Source organism: Typopeltis vanoorti, chromosome 15 (genome assembly GCF_054136105.1).
Source record: "Typopeltis vanoorti isolate ZY-2024b chromosome 15, IOZ_Tvanoo_1.0, whole genome shotgun sequence".
NCBI lineage: Eukaryota > Metazoa > Arthropoda > Arachnida > Uropygi > Thelyphonidae > Typopeltis > Typopeltis vanoorti.
In genome coordinates, this window is record NC_143563.1 from 59,328,339 (window position 1) to 59,347,419 (window position 19,081).

Sequence of the window (19,081 nt, forward strand, 5' to 3'; positions counted from 1 at the left end):
CCTCACTATGTATTTGATCTTGTTAACCTCCACCACACTAGATGGCTTCAAACTCCCTGCCAAGTGAAAAACTGTTACTAGTATTACAGCCATAGGTCTCAACACTAAATGAATTCAGATCATTCAATATCATTGCATTATTAGCAGCACTTCCTCTTCCTCTCCTATCCTGTCTGTCCTTTCTAAAAACACTCTATTCTTCACACTCAATACCATTTAGTATGCCTGCTTATGATAGCCAGGTCTCACTAATGTCTACAATCTAGGGTACAAACATATTGAAAAAGGCAACAAACCCTAACCCTTTGTTTCTGATACTCCTAGCATTCGCGTGCATACAAACATACATAATAAGCCACCTGCATATTTTTTGTATCCTCTTGTTTATAGTCTGTTTGACACAGCTGGACAACTTGCAGATCTCTGTTCTTATCTAGTGTCTTATTTATGCAGCCATCTTTGCATAATCTTGATGGATCTGAACCAGATGAACACAAAATCAAAATCATTCTCTCCTAAAATCATTTCCATAATAATGCTCATTCACATTACAGTAGTCTCCTGCTTCTTAACTGTTCTCCTCTTTTGCCCCCTTTCAAATATAACCACAATCCTTATACTCGGTGTGTGGTCCGCTCTTTTGGCATGTTTCACTGACCTTCCACGCACTTCTCTCAGTTGACTCGCAAGAATCAAAATATTTAAAGCTTTACTTACTAACTTCTTGATTTTGCATACTTTTGTTCATTTTACTGTACTTTTGCATATCCTATCGTGTTATTTAGCTTTTATATGCATTCGCAAATGATATATAGTGCATTATTTACATTATGCATTTGCAAGCTAAATAAAGGCTAGGTTCTGCTTTTTGTCGATTTCTAGTGTTTACTGGTACTCTGATCCCTAACCTGGTGAATAAGTGGAATTCACCTGAATGTAACACAGTTCATAACATTGTTGTATTACACACAGATTCTTACCATTCCTCCCATCATAATTTAGTTTTCCCCAATCTGTATTAGGTCTCATACCAATTATTAGTTTTTCACGACTCCTGATAGCAAATGCATTCAAGTTTAGGCTCTCCCACTTATACAAATCTAATATAATCTTCTCTCAAATTCAGTCTACAGATCCAAAAATTTGCATTCATTCATTCCTTCTACACAGCCTATGCATCGAATTGTTTGCCATGATGGCCATTCTTCTTAATTCATTTTATGATATCTAGGTAATATACTTACAATTTTCAGTTTGTCAGTCTTTCACTTGCTTCTTGCAACAATCTTTTCACTTTCATACTGAACTTATCACTAGTTAAGTTGTTAATACTTGCTACAATTCTGATCTCATTTACTTTTCTTTTTCTCTTTTTCATTTGCATGTGTTATATTTTTATTTTAGACCTGGGGAAACTTGAAGTTATAACCTGCTCACCAGTAGTGGAAAAAAACTTCCAACATCTTTCTCTAAATCCAGAGTAATTTAATAATAAGGTGGTACACCTTTTGGCAACTCGTATAGGTAAATGTGACTTCTTCATTGAAACTAGCCCTATGTGCTAAAGAGAACCCACAAGAATTCTATCACTATGCTGCAAGTAAAAGAAAGAATGAAAATTTGAGAATCTCTTCTAAATGCAGATGGCATGAGGGTTACAGCTGCAGAAGAGGTTGTTCAACTAATGAGTGCCCATTTTGTTAAAAGCTATCAACCTCGTGTATGCGATGTTGAGCTCACTGCTACCTCTTCACTGGATGTAGACATTTAGGTGTATTAGAATGAGGTATTGGAACTGTTGCACAAACTGAATAACAATTCAGCAATAGGTACTGATGAGATATCAGCACCTGTGCTAAGAAAGTGTTCGGCTGAACTGGCTGTTTTAATATGAGTCTCAGAACAGGGATTAGTGGTCTAATCCCTCACATTGTTCAAAAAACTGCATATAGCTTTGTATTCCCTAAAAACTTAACTACTGTAGATGTTTTACCTATTACTAACACTAGACATCAAAAATGAAAAGATAATGTGAAAAATAAATTCATATTTATTTACAAGTAAAATTCATGCCCAAACTGAATCCATCAATATGATTTCTTCGTGGTAGCCTAGTCTATATGCTAATGAATAAATTGTTATAAAATTTTTATTTTATACAGTTATGATTTCATACCGAATCTTTATATTTGTTTACATTTCTCTCAACTGCAAATGGTGCCATGTACAGTCTGTAAGTGTTTATGTGGTGCATAATTTTTGATAAATCTTAACTTTTTATAACAGATCTATGTATATTTTATGGTAGTAAATGATAAAATAGACTATTATCTATATATATATTATGAATTCATGACATACTTAACTCTTTCTTAATTTTTTTAATATTTCTAGCCTGCGAGGTTTGTGTTGTTGCGTCGCTTTCTTCCTTATCACAACTATTTTAACCTTTTATGCTATATCTCCATAATACACGTGGTACCTCTGAGGGACAATGGAATTTCCTTGAGATCGAGGCAGTATCAGAGTGTCTGAGATTTACCCCTCGTAAAACGCCAAGAAATTTATTTGTTTCGCTGCGCCACTTAGCACTATTAGATTATTAATATTAACAACCAAGAGGTAATCTCGGGACAGTACTTAATGATACCTATCAACCCTGCAGACGTGGCCAAAATATACCCTTTTAATATCCCGCATAGGTTCACATTAATATTTTATAAGAGGTGCATCGAATTCCAGAAATCACAGAAAGTCTTTGTTAGAATCGAAAGCAAGGTTTATTGTACTCAAAAGATGATACACATAATAACAAATTAAAATCCCATCTTAAGGGAGTTCCAGACAAGGTATATAATATTCAAACACTACTATTACACTTATAAAATATTATACAGTAGCTTCCTAAAATAAGAATTATATTAACCTTCGCTAATGCATTAGTCATGTACTATTATCACAATCAATCTAAAACTCCGTAGCTCTGTCAGACTACACAAGATAACATTCATATCTTTCACAATCTCTTTATATTATGCCAATTCTTTACTCTAACATATCCTTAACTTCATTCAATATAAAAGCGAACTTAAACACGGCGACAGATAGTAAGATTAAATTCAATATCCCTCTAAACTGATAGCAATACAATCTTATCCTATATCATTAATGTTCCTTTTCCATAACATATTAACATGGCACATATCTTTCATTCATATTCTGTGAAACGCAAACAAAGTTTACTTATCTTCCCTTTTCGGTTCTTTAGTGCTTCATAGGTTCACAGGAAACTGGCCTTCTGTGGACAGCCGGACTTGCTTCTTTTCGCGGAGAATACGGCCGCCGAGACCATAGCTGCCTATCGGGATCCCTCTGATACCGAGGGCACTCGCACCCTATGCCACCACGAGAGAGAGGAACACACAGGAGATCCAGGAACAAAAAGCCTTGTTACATGGTCGCATGACCCTTATATTTCCCTCTTCTCGGCGATTCTCATCCTTTTCGATGTTCAGCCATCTCACAAGTGCTACTACGTCATGGCATCCATATCTCTCCCCCGCTATCGCACGTATGCTGACGTCATGTTGTTTGGGGTGAGCCGCTACCTCGCGTACATCTCCGTAACCTTTGGACTTGATTCCCCCCCCCCCCCCCCAACTGTTGAATTTGTGCTTAGATTCTATAATTCTTTTATACAATGCTCTGTTACTGTTTTATACCTTCAATATTAATTTAATCACATCCGTGAATGGCACAAAATACATACTTATTTACCCTTTTATAGCAGAACATGCTTGATACATATATACATATTATTTATTTTGCACTTAGAGGCAATTTACTGTATTTATCTCATTCTTTTGTTTGGAAAAGCATGTTAGACTGTGATAAGATAGGAGTTCATAAATTTCCACTCTATTACAATCTAACAGTGTATGAGTTTTTCAAATTGTCGCAAATCTCCAAAAAAAAAATTCAGTATAATGATTGAAAAAATTCACATATAAGAGTGGACCCATGCAGTTCAAACCAGCATTGTTCAAGGGTCAACTGCATATATAATATTTTGTCAAGATATGTTTATATGTTATGTAACTTCCATAAATTCTAGCAGGAACAGGACTTAAAATTAGACATACATTTTATCTTTAGTTCTTCTGGCATAGTTGTTTGCTTATACTTAGATAAAGAATTTAACTAAGAATATAATTTCTTGGCATCTTTAATTTATAGTATAACCAAGTGGAAAAACTTTCAACATCTATCTCTAAATCAGATATTTTAGTGATAAGGTGTGACCCCTTTTGGCTACTTGTATATGGAAATATGACTTCTGCATTAGTTCAACTTTGATATCAACCTTAGCTTCCAAGTTTTTTCTAAAGATGTCCACACATCCCAACAATTTGGTTCAACAAGCTGCAGCATACGAGCCAACGGACATATTCAAATATAGAAGACCAAAAACCATATTAGCCTCCTATAACGATGCATAATCTCCATGCCCATTCAGGGCGAGCAAACTGCTCGTAAATTTTACCATCACTGTAACCACAACAGATAGCGCGGAATATGAAAAGCATTTTGCTTCACCCTTAAAGAATAAATGTCAATTGTCAATTTGATATCAGTTCTAAGTCTTTCAGAAGAACTGAAAACAATAATCCAACTAAGGAAATGCAGCATGGGTTGACAGTTACCAACCTTACATTCTTAGTTATCCCAGTCACAGGTTTCAAACAAACACACTTTGTCACAAAAGCAGTTTTACCAAAAGTACTCATCCACAGTGGCATGGAATATAAACTCCTGGAAGAGAAAGAAAAACCTACAGCTCTTCAGAAATATCACAGTTTCAATTTTTCAACTGTCATTGCTGTTTCATAAAGAAGAAATCAACACTAAGTTGAAATTAGAACATGTACACTATACTTTGAAAGAACATTGGTGAGAAAAGATCTCAAGCATTTGTAGAGTAGTCTGGTATTCTAGTAATGATCATCATCATCATCAAATTCCTGCCATGTACCCTCAAAGGGTGTACAGGATATGATAGTACTACATGAAAAATTTACATCATTACTAACTTCCTATCTACAATGTTCCTCCAAATCAGTCTGTTACTTGTCAAGACTCCAACATTATCAGATCTTATATTTCTATCGTCTAACGCACTTTGTACCATATCAATCCACCTATATCTTGGTCTTCCTCTGGGTCGTTTTCCTGCCAACCTGGCAGAGAACACTTGTTTTGCTAATCTTTCCTCTCCCATTCTATTTAAGTGACCATGCCACCTGAGATTAGCTCTGCTAACGCATTCCTGGATGCTGACAATGTCAAGTTCTTTCCTAATATCCTCATTTTTAATATGATATTGCCATTGATGCCATCTGTTCACACCTCTAATCTTTCTCAGGACTCTCATATCTGCGGTCTCTAGTCTTTGGTCAAGTGTTTTACTTCTGACCCAGCTCTCAGATCCATAAGTTAAAACTGGTTTGAACACTGTCTTGTATACAGCTAATTTAGTGTTCTGACTAATTTCTCTCTTATTCCATATGAATTTATTCAATTGACTTCCCACCATACCAGCTTTGCTGATTCTGTTGTCTATTTCTATATTTAATTTACCATCTTCAGTAAAAAATCGTGCCTAAGTAGCTGAAATGTTTTACTTGTTCCACAGGTTCTCCATTCATAACACAGTTGACATTTTCAATGATTCTGCCTATTTTCATTGTCTTTGTCTTTATTGCTGACCTTCATACCATATCTATTACAACAGCTATTCAATTTAGTCAGAGAATCTTGCAGACTTGTAGCGGATTTATTTAGAAGTATAACATCATCCGCATAAAGCAAAGAGATGACATTAACATCTCCAATTTTGATATCAGGTTTAATACCACTTTCCTTCATAATGTGATCCATATAGATAATGAATAACAGAGGGGATAATGTACATCCATGTCTCACACCAGATTTAACATTAAACCATCTTCCTGTACTTCCTTCAATTCTAACTGCTGACTTACAACTCAAATAAAGACTAAGTATTGCATGATATAATGCCCCATTGACACCATATAACTGCAGCGTGTTGAATAGCTTCTCTCTTGGCACCTTGTCATGTGCCTTTTCCAAATGGACAAAACTTAAATACAGATCTTTGATATATTCCCATGCTTTCTCAACTATTTGTCGTAAAGTGAAGATCTGATCCTGACAGCCTCTATTTGGCCTGAATCCAGCTTGTTCTTCACCAAGCTTTTCTTCCACAATTCTTCTCAATCGTTTCTCAAGTATACTTGCATAGATCTTGCCAGGAACACTTAGTAGGGAAATACCTCTGTAATTCTCACATTGTTTTATTTCCCTTTTTATATATGGGTACTATGAGAGAGAGCTCTATTCCAATCATTGGGAATTCGTCCCCTCTGTCCAGGCTTTCTGAACTATGCAGTGCAGCCACTGTAAGACTTTTATACCACCATACTTCAGCATTTCTGGTCGAATATCATCTACTCCTGCTGCCTTTCCACATTTCAAGCTTTTGATGGCTTTTTCTACTTCAAGTATGGATATGTATTCCTGACTGCATGCCTGGTCAGTGTTTTTTACCACTGTGCTGTCATCACTGCTTGTTTCATTTAGCAGTTTTTCAAAGTAATTACTCCATACTTCAAGGATATCTTTTTCTCCTGTTTTCATGTCACCTTTATCATCTCTAACTACTTTTACAGCACTCTTTCCTCCATTCCTAAGCTTCTTCAACAACCTCCAGAATATTTTGCCACCTTCTTGATATTTATTTTCTATATTCTTGCCAAAGTCCTCCCATGACTTTTGTTTAGCTAGTTTTACACACTGTTTAGCTTTCTTACATTTGTCTCTGTATTCTGTAAGAGTAAAAGCTGATTTATTTGCCAGGAACTTTTGATATGCTTTCTTCTTTTCCTTCACTGCCTGTTTAACTTCCTGTGTCCACCAGGGAGTTCTGATTTTTTTATCCTTGCACACAACCTCACCACATGCCTCTCTGGCAGAATCAATCAATGTTTTCTTCAGAGTTTGCCACTGAATCTCCAAGGTTTGATTCCTGTTCTCAAACTCTTTAATTTTCTTTTCAATAATCTTTCTGTATTTTAGTCTACAGTTCACATCTGAGAGCTGCTCAACTTTTATTCGCTTTAAAACTTTCTTAGATGTTATTCTTTTCAATATGAAATTCAATTTTATCCTGCTCAAGACTAAATAGTGATCGCTTCCAATTTCAAATCCTCTGTACACTCTGGTGTCCTGCACCAGGGAGAAAACATGACTATCAACAATAACATAGTCAATGAGACTTTTCTTATTCCTAGCATCTTCTCTCCATGTGAATTTGTGCACATTTTTATGTTGGAACATGGTGTTAGTAATAACCAGTCCATGTCCTGAGCAGAAATCCAACAGATATTTGCCATTATTATTAGCTTTGCTCTTTTCTCCAAATTTTCCCAAAATATTTTTGTATGTCTGACAATCATCATTGTCAGACATACATACATACATTTTTCATTGTGTCAGTTGCTTTTTCTAAAGCGTCAAAAAATTCCTCCACTTCTACCTTAGTAGAACCTTCTGTGGGACCATAGGCACAAATAAGTCTCATTGTCCAGTTCCCCATTCTCATATTTGCCCACATTACTCTACTTGAGACTGACTGCCATTCAAGAAGATTAGCCTCGTATTTTGTGTTGAATACTATGGCTACTCCTTCTTTTCCTTGATTTTCATTGCCTGAATATAACATTTTGTATTTATTGCTCAGAAAGATCTCACCAGTTTTGGTCTTTTTTGTTTCAGTCACCCCTATTATGTCGATCTGGTACTTATCTAATTCCTCAGCTAGCTCCATTTCTTTGCCATTCAGGCTTCTTACGTTGATAGTACCGATCTTTAACTCTGGTGATGTTGAGTTGGGGTTTGTTTTCAGATTTGTTCCAGTAGCTGACTTTTCACTGTTCGCCCTGGTTCTCAAAGGAACCAGGGCGAACAACAGGGGCCTTGTTTAACCGGGTGATGCCCCAGCCGGCATGAAATTTTGTCATGTTGTACCATCATTTTTTATTTTGGTTTAACCAATAAGAATACAATTTGGTCGGCTAAATCCCAAATTGCCAGCCCATCCTCGTTTATTCAGTATCAAAGTAGATACCCAACAGGGTGCACCACGAGAAGGTGAGGATTGGACATTAGGTCAGAATCCCTGGTCTGTTCTCCGCATTCCTTTAAAGGCAATGTGGAGGTCTCCTCTCAGTTATACAGCTTTGATCCTTAAGCACCCCCTATTCTAGTAATGTTGTGAATTATATTAGTTTATTGGTAATATAAATGCCTTAGCATCACCACCAGCTGGACCAGTACAGTTAAAGGAGGAAATTATGACATTATAAGACCTGCAGGACTCTTTCTTTTCCTGGAGTTTATATTCCATATCAATGTGGATGATTAATTTGGACAAATGTTTGTGAGAAAATTTGTTTGGAATTAGGAGAAGTAATTGATGCCATGAGGTCAGTATATTATGTCTTTTAGTTTCTTATGACCAGTTTGCTTGTTTTGTGGGATGAACACAACCTTAGTTTTCATAAGGATGAATTCTGCCATCCTTGGATTATACCAGATAGCTCACCTTCAGTTGAAAAGCTTTGTGAGAATGAAAAGCATCGAAAATATATCCATATTCCATATTGATAAATCATGACAATATGAAAAATCAAAACTATCTTAGTGTGCCATTGAATTTAATTATTTTGTTAACTGAAAGAAAATTGAGTTTCTATGCAGAACCTGATTTAAATTCAAAAACATACTTTGGAAATGTATTTCCTCTTCATGTAGCTTCCTCAGTGTGAGGTGTGCAGCACCATGTCCTTCATTTTTTACCTCTTCATTCTCTTCCCATAATCTTTCCTTCTAAAGCTGTTAGTGTCCTACTGTTCCCCTCAATACATGTCCTGCTAATCTCATTTTTCTTTGGATCATTTCCTGCAATAAAGATTTCTGTGTTTTCATTCTCTGTAGTACCTCTGCATTTGTCACATGCTCTGTCCATTAGATTTTTCAGAGTCCTTCTGTGGCACCACATTTCAAAGGCCACTTGTTTTCCATCTGCAGTAAAGTAGATACCTAAATATTTTTGTTCTGTTGTATGCTCAATTTTTATATTGTTTAAGAATATTTCTGGCTCAGATCTATTTTCTTTTGAAATTCTCATAAAATTGGTCTTTTTTGCATTTAAATGTAGGCCAAAATCTTGACCTTCTTCAATTAGGTGCATTAATTTGATTATTTGTTTCTGTTGTCTGCAATTAGAATGGTATCGTCAGCATATCTAAGATTGTTGTATTTTATTCCATTGATACTGATTCCTATATTTTGTTTTTCAATCTTTTCCATCACTGTCTCACTATAGATATTAAATCAATAGACTTGGTGATAGGATGCAGCTCTGTCTAACTCCTCTTTTTTATTGTCATTTGAGAAGTTTCAGAGTTAAACAGCTACATTTTCTGCTTGGAGTAAATAATTTTTATAAGTTTATGTGCATGATCTTCTAAGTCTAATTTTTCTAGAATATTAAACAGTTTATTGTGTTTTACTTGATCGAAGGCTTTCTGAAAGTCTATGAAACATACGAGGTGTAGCTATTAAATAACGAGAATGGTTGCAAAAATGTGGTTTATTATTGCAGTTGTACAACTGAATTGTTATCCCCTTCAACTTACCCCCCCCTCTACCTATACACCCTTGCATACGAATTTTCCATTGTTGGAAGCAGTGCTGTAAGTCATCAGGTGTTATCTGCTTCAGTAGTGCTGCTTTTTTCTCCTTTACCTCATCCACTAACTGAAAATGGGTCCCCTTCAATGTGGATTTCAACTTTGAGAAAGAAAAAAAAACGGTAAAAGTTGCATGGAGCTATGTCTGGCGAGTAAGGTGGATGGTCCAACACTGGGATCTTCTTATCAGCCAGATACTGCTTTACAGACAGTGCACTGTGGGCTGGAGTATTGTTCTACAGATCGGGTCTCTTCTTCCTCACTCATTCTCTCATTTTGGCCAGAACCTCAAGGTGATAATGTTGGTTAACTGTCTGACCCTCTGGTACTCAACTATTACTATGCCACTGATATATATATATAAAAATATCAGCATTGCCTTCAGTTTTGACATGCTCATTCTTGCTTTTTTCGTTCTTGGTGACATGGAAGTTTTTCCAGTACATCGATTGTCTCTTTGTTTCTGGATCATACGGGAAAATCCACATCTGATTACACTGCAAGTCCGGCTCTTCTGTCAGCCAGACTTGCAGTGGATGAGGTAAAGGAGAAAACAGCAGCGCTACTGAAGCAGATAACCTGATTACTTGCAGCACTGCTTCCAACAATGGAAAGATTGTATGCAACTGTGTATAGGTAGAGGTGGGGATAACAATTAAGTTGTAATAATAAATCACATTTTTGCAACCAGTCTCATTATTTAATAGCCACACCTCGTATGTATATGTACCTGTTCCTTTCAAGTGATCTTTCCAGTAATATTTTTAGCTCCAGGACAGCATTAATGATTCCCATTCCTCTTTTGAAGCCTTTCTTTTGTTCACTTAGTTCACGGTTAAGGCTCTTTGTATTTATGTATTATATATTAGCTTTTAATTAGATTTTCATAATATTTTTATTCTTATACAGTGAAAGCAATATTTTATCGATCGCTGAGTTTCCTAATTTCTGTTTCGTCTTAAAAAGTTATATGTATCATTCCTACTTAGATACTATGGGTTCTGTTGATTGAATATTAATATTTACAAAACTGGAATGGGGTGGTTTAGGGAGAAAGGGCACCATATTTAAGAATATTTATTCTGTAAACCATTCACTACTTTTCTGCACACTTAGACACCCATCCAGATATGATACACACACACATTTTATCTTAATTAATTCAGAAGTTGAATGTTGAAAGTTTATTTTTCACTTGGTCAGACTATAATAAATTTAGTTTCATCCTTTATCCAAGTGTGAGCAAACAAAGTTTGCGCCTGAAAGTATCTTCAGGACCGGAGTAAAGTGGTACAACACCGGGCAATTCCTTGCAAAGGTGGAGTAAGCTACCAACACTCCTATCTCAGTATCTCCCACAATACAAAACACATCTCCTTGCAGATATGTATAATGTTATGCATTAAGTGAAGGGCCACTACCCAGACTAGTTTTGACCTTTATTGAGGTCTCTTCAGTGGGAGCCAGGCCCAAGTGGAGATACCAGGCAGAAGCAATAGCAAGGTCATCTCTACCTATAGGAGTTGCCAAAAGGTGTGCAATCTTTTTTTTATTAAATTACTCTGGATTGTGAGAAAGATGTTGAAAGTTTATTTTTCACTTGGTCAGACTATAATAAATTTAGTTTCATCCTTTATCCAAGTGTGAGCAAACAAAGTTTGCGCCTGAAAGTATCTTCAGGACCGGAGTAAAGTGGTACAACACCGGGCAATTCCTTGCAAAGGTGGAGTAAGCTACCAACACTCCTATCTCAGTATCTCCCACAATGCAAAACACATCTCCTTGCGGATATGTATAATGTTATGCATTAAGGGAAGGGCCACTACCGACTAGTTTCGACCTTTATTGAGGTCTCTTCGGTGGGAGCCAGGCCCAAGTGGAGATACCAGGCAGAAGCATTACCACTTTACCCCGGTCCTGAAGATACTTTCAGGTGCAAACTTTGTTTGCACACACTTGAATAAAGGATTAAACTAAATTTATTATAGTCTGACCAAGTGAAAAATAAACTTTCAACATCTTTCTCTAAATCCAGAGTAATTTAATAAAAAGGTGGCACACCGTTTGGCATCTCCTATAGGAGGAGATGACCTCGCTAATGCTTCTGACTGGTATCTCCACTTGAGCCTGGCTCCCACTGAAGAGACCTCAATAAAGGTCAAAACTAGTCTGGGTAGTGGCCCTTCCCTTAATGCATAACATTATACATATCCACAAGGAGATGTGTTTTGCATTGTGGGAGATACCGAGATAGGAGTGTTGGTAGCTTACTCAACTTTTTCCACCTTTGCAAGCAGTTGCCCGGTGTTGTACCACTTTACTCCAGTCCTGAAGATACTTTCATGTGCAAACTTTGTTTGCACTTACTTGGATAAAGGATTAAACTAAATTTATTATAATTCAGAAGATGAGGTGTTTCAGTTATTGAATACACGTGTATTTTGAAAACGACTCCACTTTTCCTGCATAGGAAAGATTATGTTGTATGCTGTGCTGTTATCATTTACAGAGCTAGTTTGAGATCGTAGGTGCACTTTTAAGTAATTATATTAAAGAAAATGATAATAAAATTACATAAATGTTATCACAATGATGTAAATCAGCAAACGCTAAATTGCCATCTGCAGCTACAATACTAGTTTTTACCTTTTCCTCCAATGCAAATATTTTCAGATGACAATTCATCTCGCCTAAAAATAATTACATTGCGAGTTTTGAATCCACAGCTCATTGGTGGGAGAGGGTACTCTATTTAGTCAGTTGTTAACAATATGATATTTCTCATTACAATTTATTTTTGAATGGTTCTCAAATGAAGTAGTTAATTACATATTTCTTTGGGAGCATACATCTATATATATATATATATATATATATATATATATATTATTATAATAATATTATAATAATAATATATATTTACTGAAATATATATATATATATATATATTTTTTTTTTTCAGTAAAGAAGACTAAAAATAAAATTTAAAATTTCTTAGTGTCATAAAATACTAGTATTGAAGCCACAAGTGACAATTTAGCTTAGGCTGATTTAAATGAAAGTTTTTATGTAATTTTATTATTGTTTAATTTAATATAATTACTCGACAGTGCATAAACTAGCTGTGCAGATAGCAGCATACAGGATATCTTTACTATGCAGGATTTTTAAAATACACGTGTATTTAATAACTGAAATGATGGATGTCTAAATGTGCAGATCAGAAATATAGTGAATGGTTAGAAGAATAAATATTCTTAAATATTGTGTCCTTTCTCCATAACTATTCTATTAATAGTTAGAATTGATAAGAATATGTAAATGGTTAACTATAAATATTAGTTGGAAATAACTATTATCTCTAAATATTCTTTAATATGTTGTCCCTTCTCCTTAACCACCCTATCCCAGTTTTGTAAAAATTACTATTCCATCTACAGAGCCTGTAGTATCTAAGTAAGAAAGAATATTAATAACTTCATACAGAATAAAAAATTTCAGAACATTGAATATAATTGAAATAATAAATAATACAAAAAATATTTATTTTTTTCATATATGGGAATGACGTGACCATAAGATTTCATATTTTCTTGCGATGACTTTTCCTGCAATGAATGCAGGCATGGATTAAAGCTACCATTATATTTGATCATGTCCTCATATACTAATGAAACTTTTGAAATTAAAAACTTCTGGATAAATCTGTACTGCTTGAACATCTGCACTGGCTACTTTTTGTTATCTTTTTCAACTAACATGGATAAGAGAATGGCTGACTGACTGATATCAAAAAAGTATGTGGGGTGTGAGTCTGCAAGATGTAAGGTAACCATTGGTGTACCACAAGGATCAGTACTACTCGGTCCACTGTTATTCAATCTGTACATTAATGATATTGGAAAGGATTTGACAAGTGGCATACAACTATTTGCTGATGACGCAAAGATAGGTAGGGTAATTAGGAATGCTGCTGATATGCAGTACAGGTAATCCTCGTATAACGCAGATGTTAGGTTCCATAGAAATGCCTCATTATATAAATCACATTATGCGAGACTCAGATCACATAGAAAAAGTAGGGTTAGGTTCTGAAATTTTTTTTTTTTTAATTATATAAATAAACAACAATGGCATATCCAACAAAAATATATTTTTATTTAATTCATGTAAGTTAAGAAAACATATCAACTATGAAACAAATGCATGGTATAAAATTATAAAAATTTCAAATTGTACGTAAACTTCATTGCACATAATGCATAAATGTTTTAGACAAAATAAAATAAAGTACATATTTTAATCGTCATCACTGTCTTCAAAACTCACATTTCATAGATGTTCTTTATTTTTGAGTGGCCGGACGTCGTCATCACTTGAAATCTTGTACACCATATTTTGGCTCTAGAGCTGAGTTACCCAATGATCTAATCCAGATTCCCAAAGTGTGGATCGTGAGCTGATTTTGTGTGGGTCTCTTTCTACCGCAGCTTTAAGAGTACTGCTTCCTTTTACTACTTCATACATGTGTGAAGTTGGATTTTCGGCAAAGATGGGAATTAAAAACAAATTTTGAAATAAGCTTCAGTTATCAAACACCTTGCATCTGAAAATAACACATATCAATGTGGATGTCAAAGACGTCATTGGCAGAAATAGAAAACAAGCCAATTCTTCACATAGACCTCATTCTGTATCTGATTAATAAATTTATATATTAATTAAGTGTATTCAATAAAAAATGTAAAAGTAGTAAAGCGATATTTTTTATTCAACCCCTCTTAATATATGCATTACAAGCGAGTGGGTCACAAAAAATTACCTTTTTCGAAAGTGGATCTCGACCCATAAGAGTTTGGGAAGCCCTAATCTGATCTTTACTCTACCCATGGCATTATACTAATATTAGTCTTTAACTTTTCACAAGTGAGATTCATATTTAAAAAAAAAGAATTCTCTTCACATTGTCTATCATAAAATATCTATCTAGGATATGCTGAGTTTTGCACTTAGAGCAGTTCTTTTTGTTCATTAACTCTTATTTTTCTTTTGTTCTAATTGTACCCCTCTGTGGATTTGGAAAGTTAGAGTTTGCTGGAGTTGTTCCTCTTCAGACATTTCAGGGCAAAAATCAAAGAGCTGAAGAGCAGTAAATTATGCTGGGATTATTTCTTTCTTTCAGAATTGTAATAAATAAACCACCTGCATACCCTACTCTATAAATTCTATAAATGAGGGATTTTCGTTTTCAAACTATATATGTTGTATAACTTTTTCAGAATGAACTTACTGGTGAGCATTCGTGTATAATGCTGAAAGTCCTCAACAGAACAGAAGATGATGAACATCATTCTGATTGGCTGGAAGCTTTCTGGACAGATTTCCGAAGAAGATTTTCAGCTTTACTTTCATATCAATTCTCGGAGTTTCATCCATCTCTTGCCCTTAGTATTTTACAGAATTCTTCAATAAAGAAACAAAAGATTATTGGTATGTTCTAATTTTTTTTTTTTTTCTAAATAAAGCTTTATAAAAATTATAATTGCTTAGCCATTTTGCTTAATGAGTAAATGAGTATCTAGACTTAGGTGCTGTTTTACATTCATGTTGCACTTTAATGGAATAATTTACAGTATAAAGCATAATTTCAGAAGATAAAATAAACGTATTATAAAATTTAATAATCTTTGCACTTCTTCTCTATTGCAAACTCAGCTACAAGTTGTCAACCTATTATCGAAAAGACTAGAAAACAGCCATTAGTGTGCTTAGCCTTTGTCACAACTTTTCAGTAGCACCTCAGCAAGTTCCTATTTTAGAAATCATGTGGCATATAAAGCATGACATGTGTAACTTATCTCCTTAACGTAGCTAGCATCTTATCACAAATGTTGCCACCAAAAAGAAAAACAGGCAGCTCCACACTTTGTGTAAATTCTACAAAGACAACAACATATTTATTACCAGAGCTGACAAAGTATTGCTACCATTGTCTCCATTCTGATGAGTATAAAGAAAATGAATGTTCTACTCAGAGACTGCACCACTTATAAGCCCTGGATTATGATCCTACTAAGTCTCAGAAAAAAAAAAAATGTTAAAGACTTCTAAACAGATATCTTCTTGGCCTCCTGAAGTTGCTGAAAATCTTTTAGTCCCCCCCCCCCCCCGCCGCCCCAGATATACAGGTGTGAATAGCCAAAAATTCATAAATTACCATCTTCATCCAATAATAGACACTACTGACTCTCCCTCCTTTAAATTAGCCAAATAGTTAGCAAAATCTTTAATTCCACTTACTGGCCACACTTCTTGTATAAAATTTTCCACTCATTTCAAATCTTTAATCCAGAATTTAGTTCTAAACAATAACAATATCATGGTGAGCTTTTTTGTTCCCTCCTTATTCAAAAATATTCCACTTTCTGATAGTATGTTCCATGCTGGTCATTATTTCCAAAACTGATACTTTTTTTTTTGTTCAGGCTTGATGATAAAATTATGACCTCAATTAAGTACAGGGTGACCATAATTAAAGAGGAGGTTTTCAGAGCCCTCTAGCAAAAAAAACATGTATTGGACGAAATTCAACCAAACTTGGTATAAGTACACTCTGGAACAGGGGATTTTGATTTACAGAAAAAAAAATCAAAAAGCACCAGCAGAGACAATTGGCACTAGAATTGCGTGATATTTGCATAATCTCACTGTTTCTACTGATGAGTTGGTGGATATAAGGAAGACTGAAACAGATTCTAGTCATTCTGATAAGACCAAAGTGCTATGGATCTCTTAGTAAAGCTTGACTAGAAACGTATGCTCTTACCAGAACATGCATTTCTAGTCAAGCTTTACTATCAATAATGCGGTAACGTTAATGCCATGCTTTGAGAATTCCGGCGTTTGAAGGAATAGGTATTGTTAACAATAACATATCTTAAAAAAATGATTTTATAATTTGAAAATAACAGATCTTTAGCAGTGTGGCCAGGACAAGTCTGCAAATGGATTAGTCTTCAACAAGTTGTCAAAGTTGCAACTGCTGTCATGGAACAAATAATGCACCAGGGTTCAGCAGTGCTTAGGCAATATCAAGGCAGCTGGACATGCCATGCTCAACTGTGGAAAATCCTGCATCAAATGCTGAGGTTCCCCCTCCCTACAAGATCTCCCATACTCAAGCTTTGCTTCATTATGATGCAGAAACTCAACTGCATTTTGACCTGACATTCTTAGCTCAAATGGAGGTGGTTGATGATGCATGGCCATTGAAGATCTTGTGGGGTGACAAGGGATTCAAACCCACAGCCTTTTGGTTGGAGAGCGGATATGCTAACCACTCTGCCAGCCAGGCCAGCTGGCCTAGATAGGTTAGCATTGTGATGGGAATATATAATTGTTATGTGTAAAGTTACTCATTTGTATGTTGGTACCTACTGTGTACTTGAATAGGCTGAGAGAGACTTCTTCTCCCCTTAGATGTGTGTATTGTACTTTCTTACTAGCTTAAAATCAAATGTTTTGTTTGTTTAACTACTTTGCCTGATCAATTGCTAACGCACTATCTCTAAAAACTAGCGAAAACCTGCATGAACTATAAATTGAGAATCGTAACAACTTGCTATAGGAAATTATGTATATTAACTATGATCTTGCCTGTGTTCCTTACCTTAATTCTCAAACTATTACATTTCAATTAGAATGGTGCAGTTGTTAATCAAATAAATTTTTCTAATTGATTAGTGTGAGAATTGGTAACCTGTATATCGTAGATAGGCTGCTAGCTTAGTCTGTTTACTAACAGTGGGAACAGGGAATAAGATTTAGTAGGATTAACAGTGAGATATATGTTAAGCAGATTAAAGTTAAATTAAGAGTAAAGTAGCATAGAGTTAGCTAAGACATAAGGTGCTGGGAATGCAGCACGTATAGGGTTAACAAAGGCACATTTGAACTTAAGATGCAAAACAATAGGGGAAAGAAATTATGCAATGGCACAGCCAACCACCATAAAATTTTACAGACCACATCTGTAAGTTATACAAACACAGAAATTGATTTGTTGTGTTTCTTCTTCTAACCATTACCGTTTAATTAATCCCAAACCGCAAACTTATAGTGTCAAATGTCCCCTGGTGGCAGAATTTTGTACTTTTTATCTATCTTCTGTAAATAAAAACTCCATGTTCCAGAGTATACTTACACCAAATTTGGTTCACTTTCATCCAATACATTTTTTGCTATAGGGTTCTAAACACCTCCTCTTTAATTATGGCCACCCTATATGTTGAATTTGATTTGTTTCTACAGCTATCTAGTTGTGCACTATGCATTTATCGCTGCTGTAATTTATGCTCTGATTATGCTTGGAAGAAAACAAGTGAATTAGTAAGTTCAATAAATTAATTGGGGTGCTTAAGGGTCAAAGCTGTATAACTGAGAGGAGACCTCCACATTGCCTTTAAAGGAATGCGGAGAACCAACCAGGGCTTCTGACCTAATGTCCAATCCTCACCTTCTCGTGGTGCACCCTGTTGGGTATACCACGAGATATACCCAACAGGGTGCTTGGATACTGAAAGAACGAGGATGGGCTGACAATTTGGGATTTAGCCGACCAAATTGTATTCTTATTGGTTAAACCAAAATAAAAAATGTTGGTACAACATGACAAAATTTCATGCCGGCTGGGGCATCGCCCGGTTAAACAAGGCTTCCATTGTTTTCGCCAGTAAACCAGGGCGAACAGTGAAAAGTCAGCTACTGGAACAAATCTGAAAACACATCCCAACTCAACATCACCAGAGTTAAAGATCGGTACTATCAACATAAGAAGCCTGAATGGCAAAGAAATGGAGCAAGCTGAGGAATTAGATAAGTACCAGATCGACATAATAGGGGTGACTGAAACAAAAAAGACAAAAACTGGTGAGATCTTTCTGAGCAATAAATACAAAATGTTATATTCAGGCAATGACAATCAAGGAAAAGAAGGAGTAGCCATAGTATTCAACACAAAATATGAGGCTAATCTTCTTGAATGGCAGTCAGTCTCAAGTAGAGTAATGTGGGCAAATATGAGAATGGGGAACTGGAGACTTATTTGTGCCTATGGTCCAACAAAAGGTTCTACTAAGGTAGAAGTGGAGGAATTTTTTGAGGCTTTAGAAAAAGCAACTGACACAATGAAAAAGGAAAAGTTGGTCCTTGTTGGGGATCTAAATAGCAGAGTAGGAAATGATTGTGAG

The 19,081-nt window shown here is 35.4% G+C and overlaps 1 protein-coding gene across 1 annotated transcript in view; it reads left to right on the forward strand.

The window, feature by feature from the left end:
• l(1)G0020 (RNA cytidine acetyltransferase l(1)G0020) overlaps positions 1-19,081 on the forward strand; it is a 200,151-nt gene that overhangs the window by 149,459 nt on the left and 31,611 nt on the right. The window contains exon 15 of the mRNA XM_090404566.1: positions 15,113-15,323. Within this exon, the coding sequence (XP_090260692.1) occupies positions 15,113-15,323 (211 nt within the window). The remainder of the gene's footprint in view (positions 1-15,112; positions 15,324-19,081) is intronic.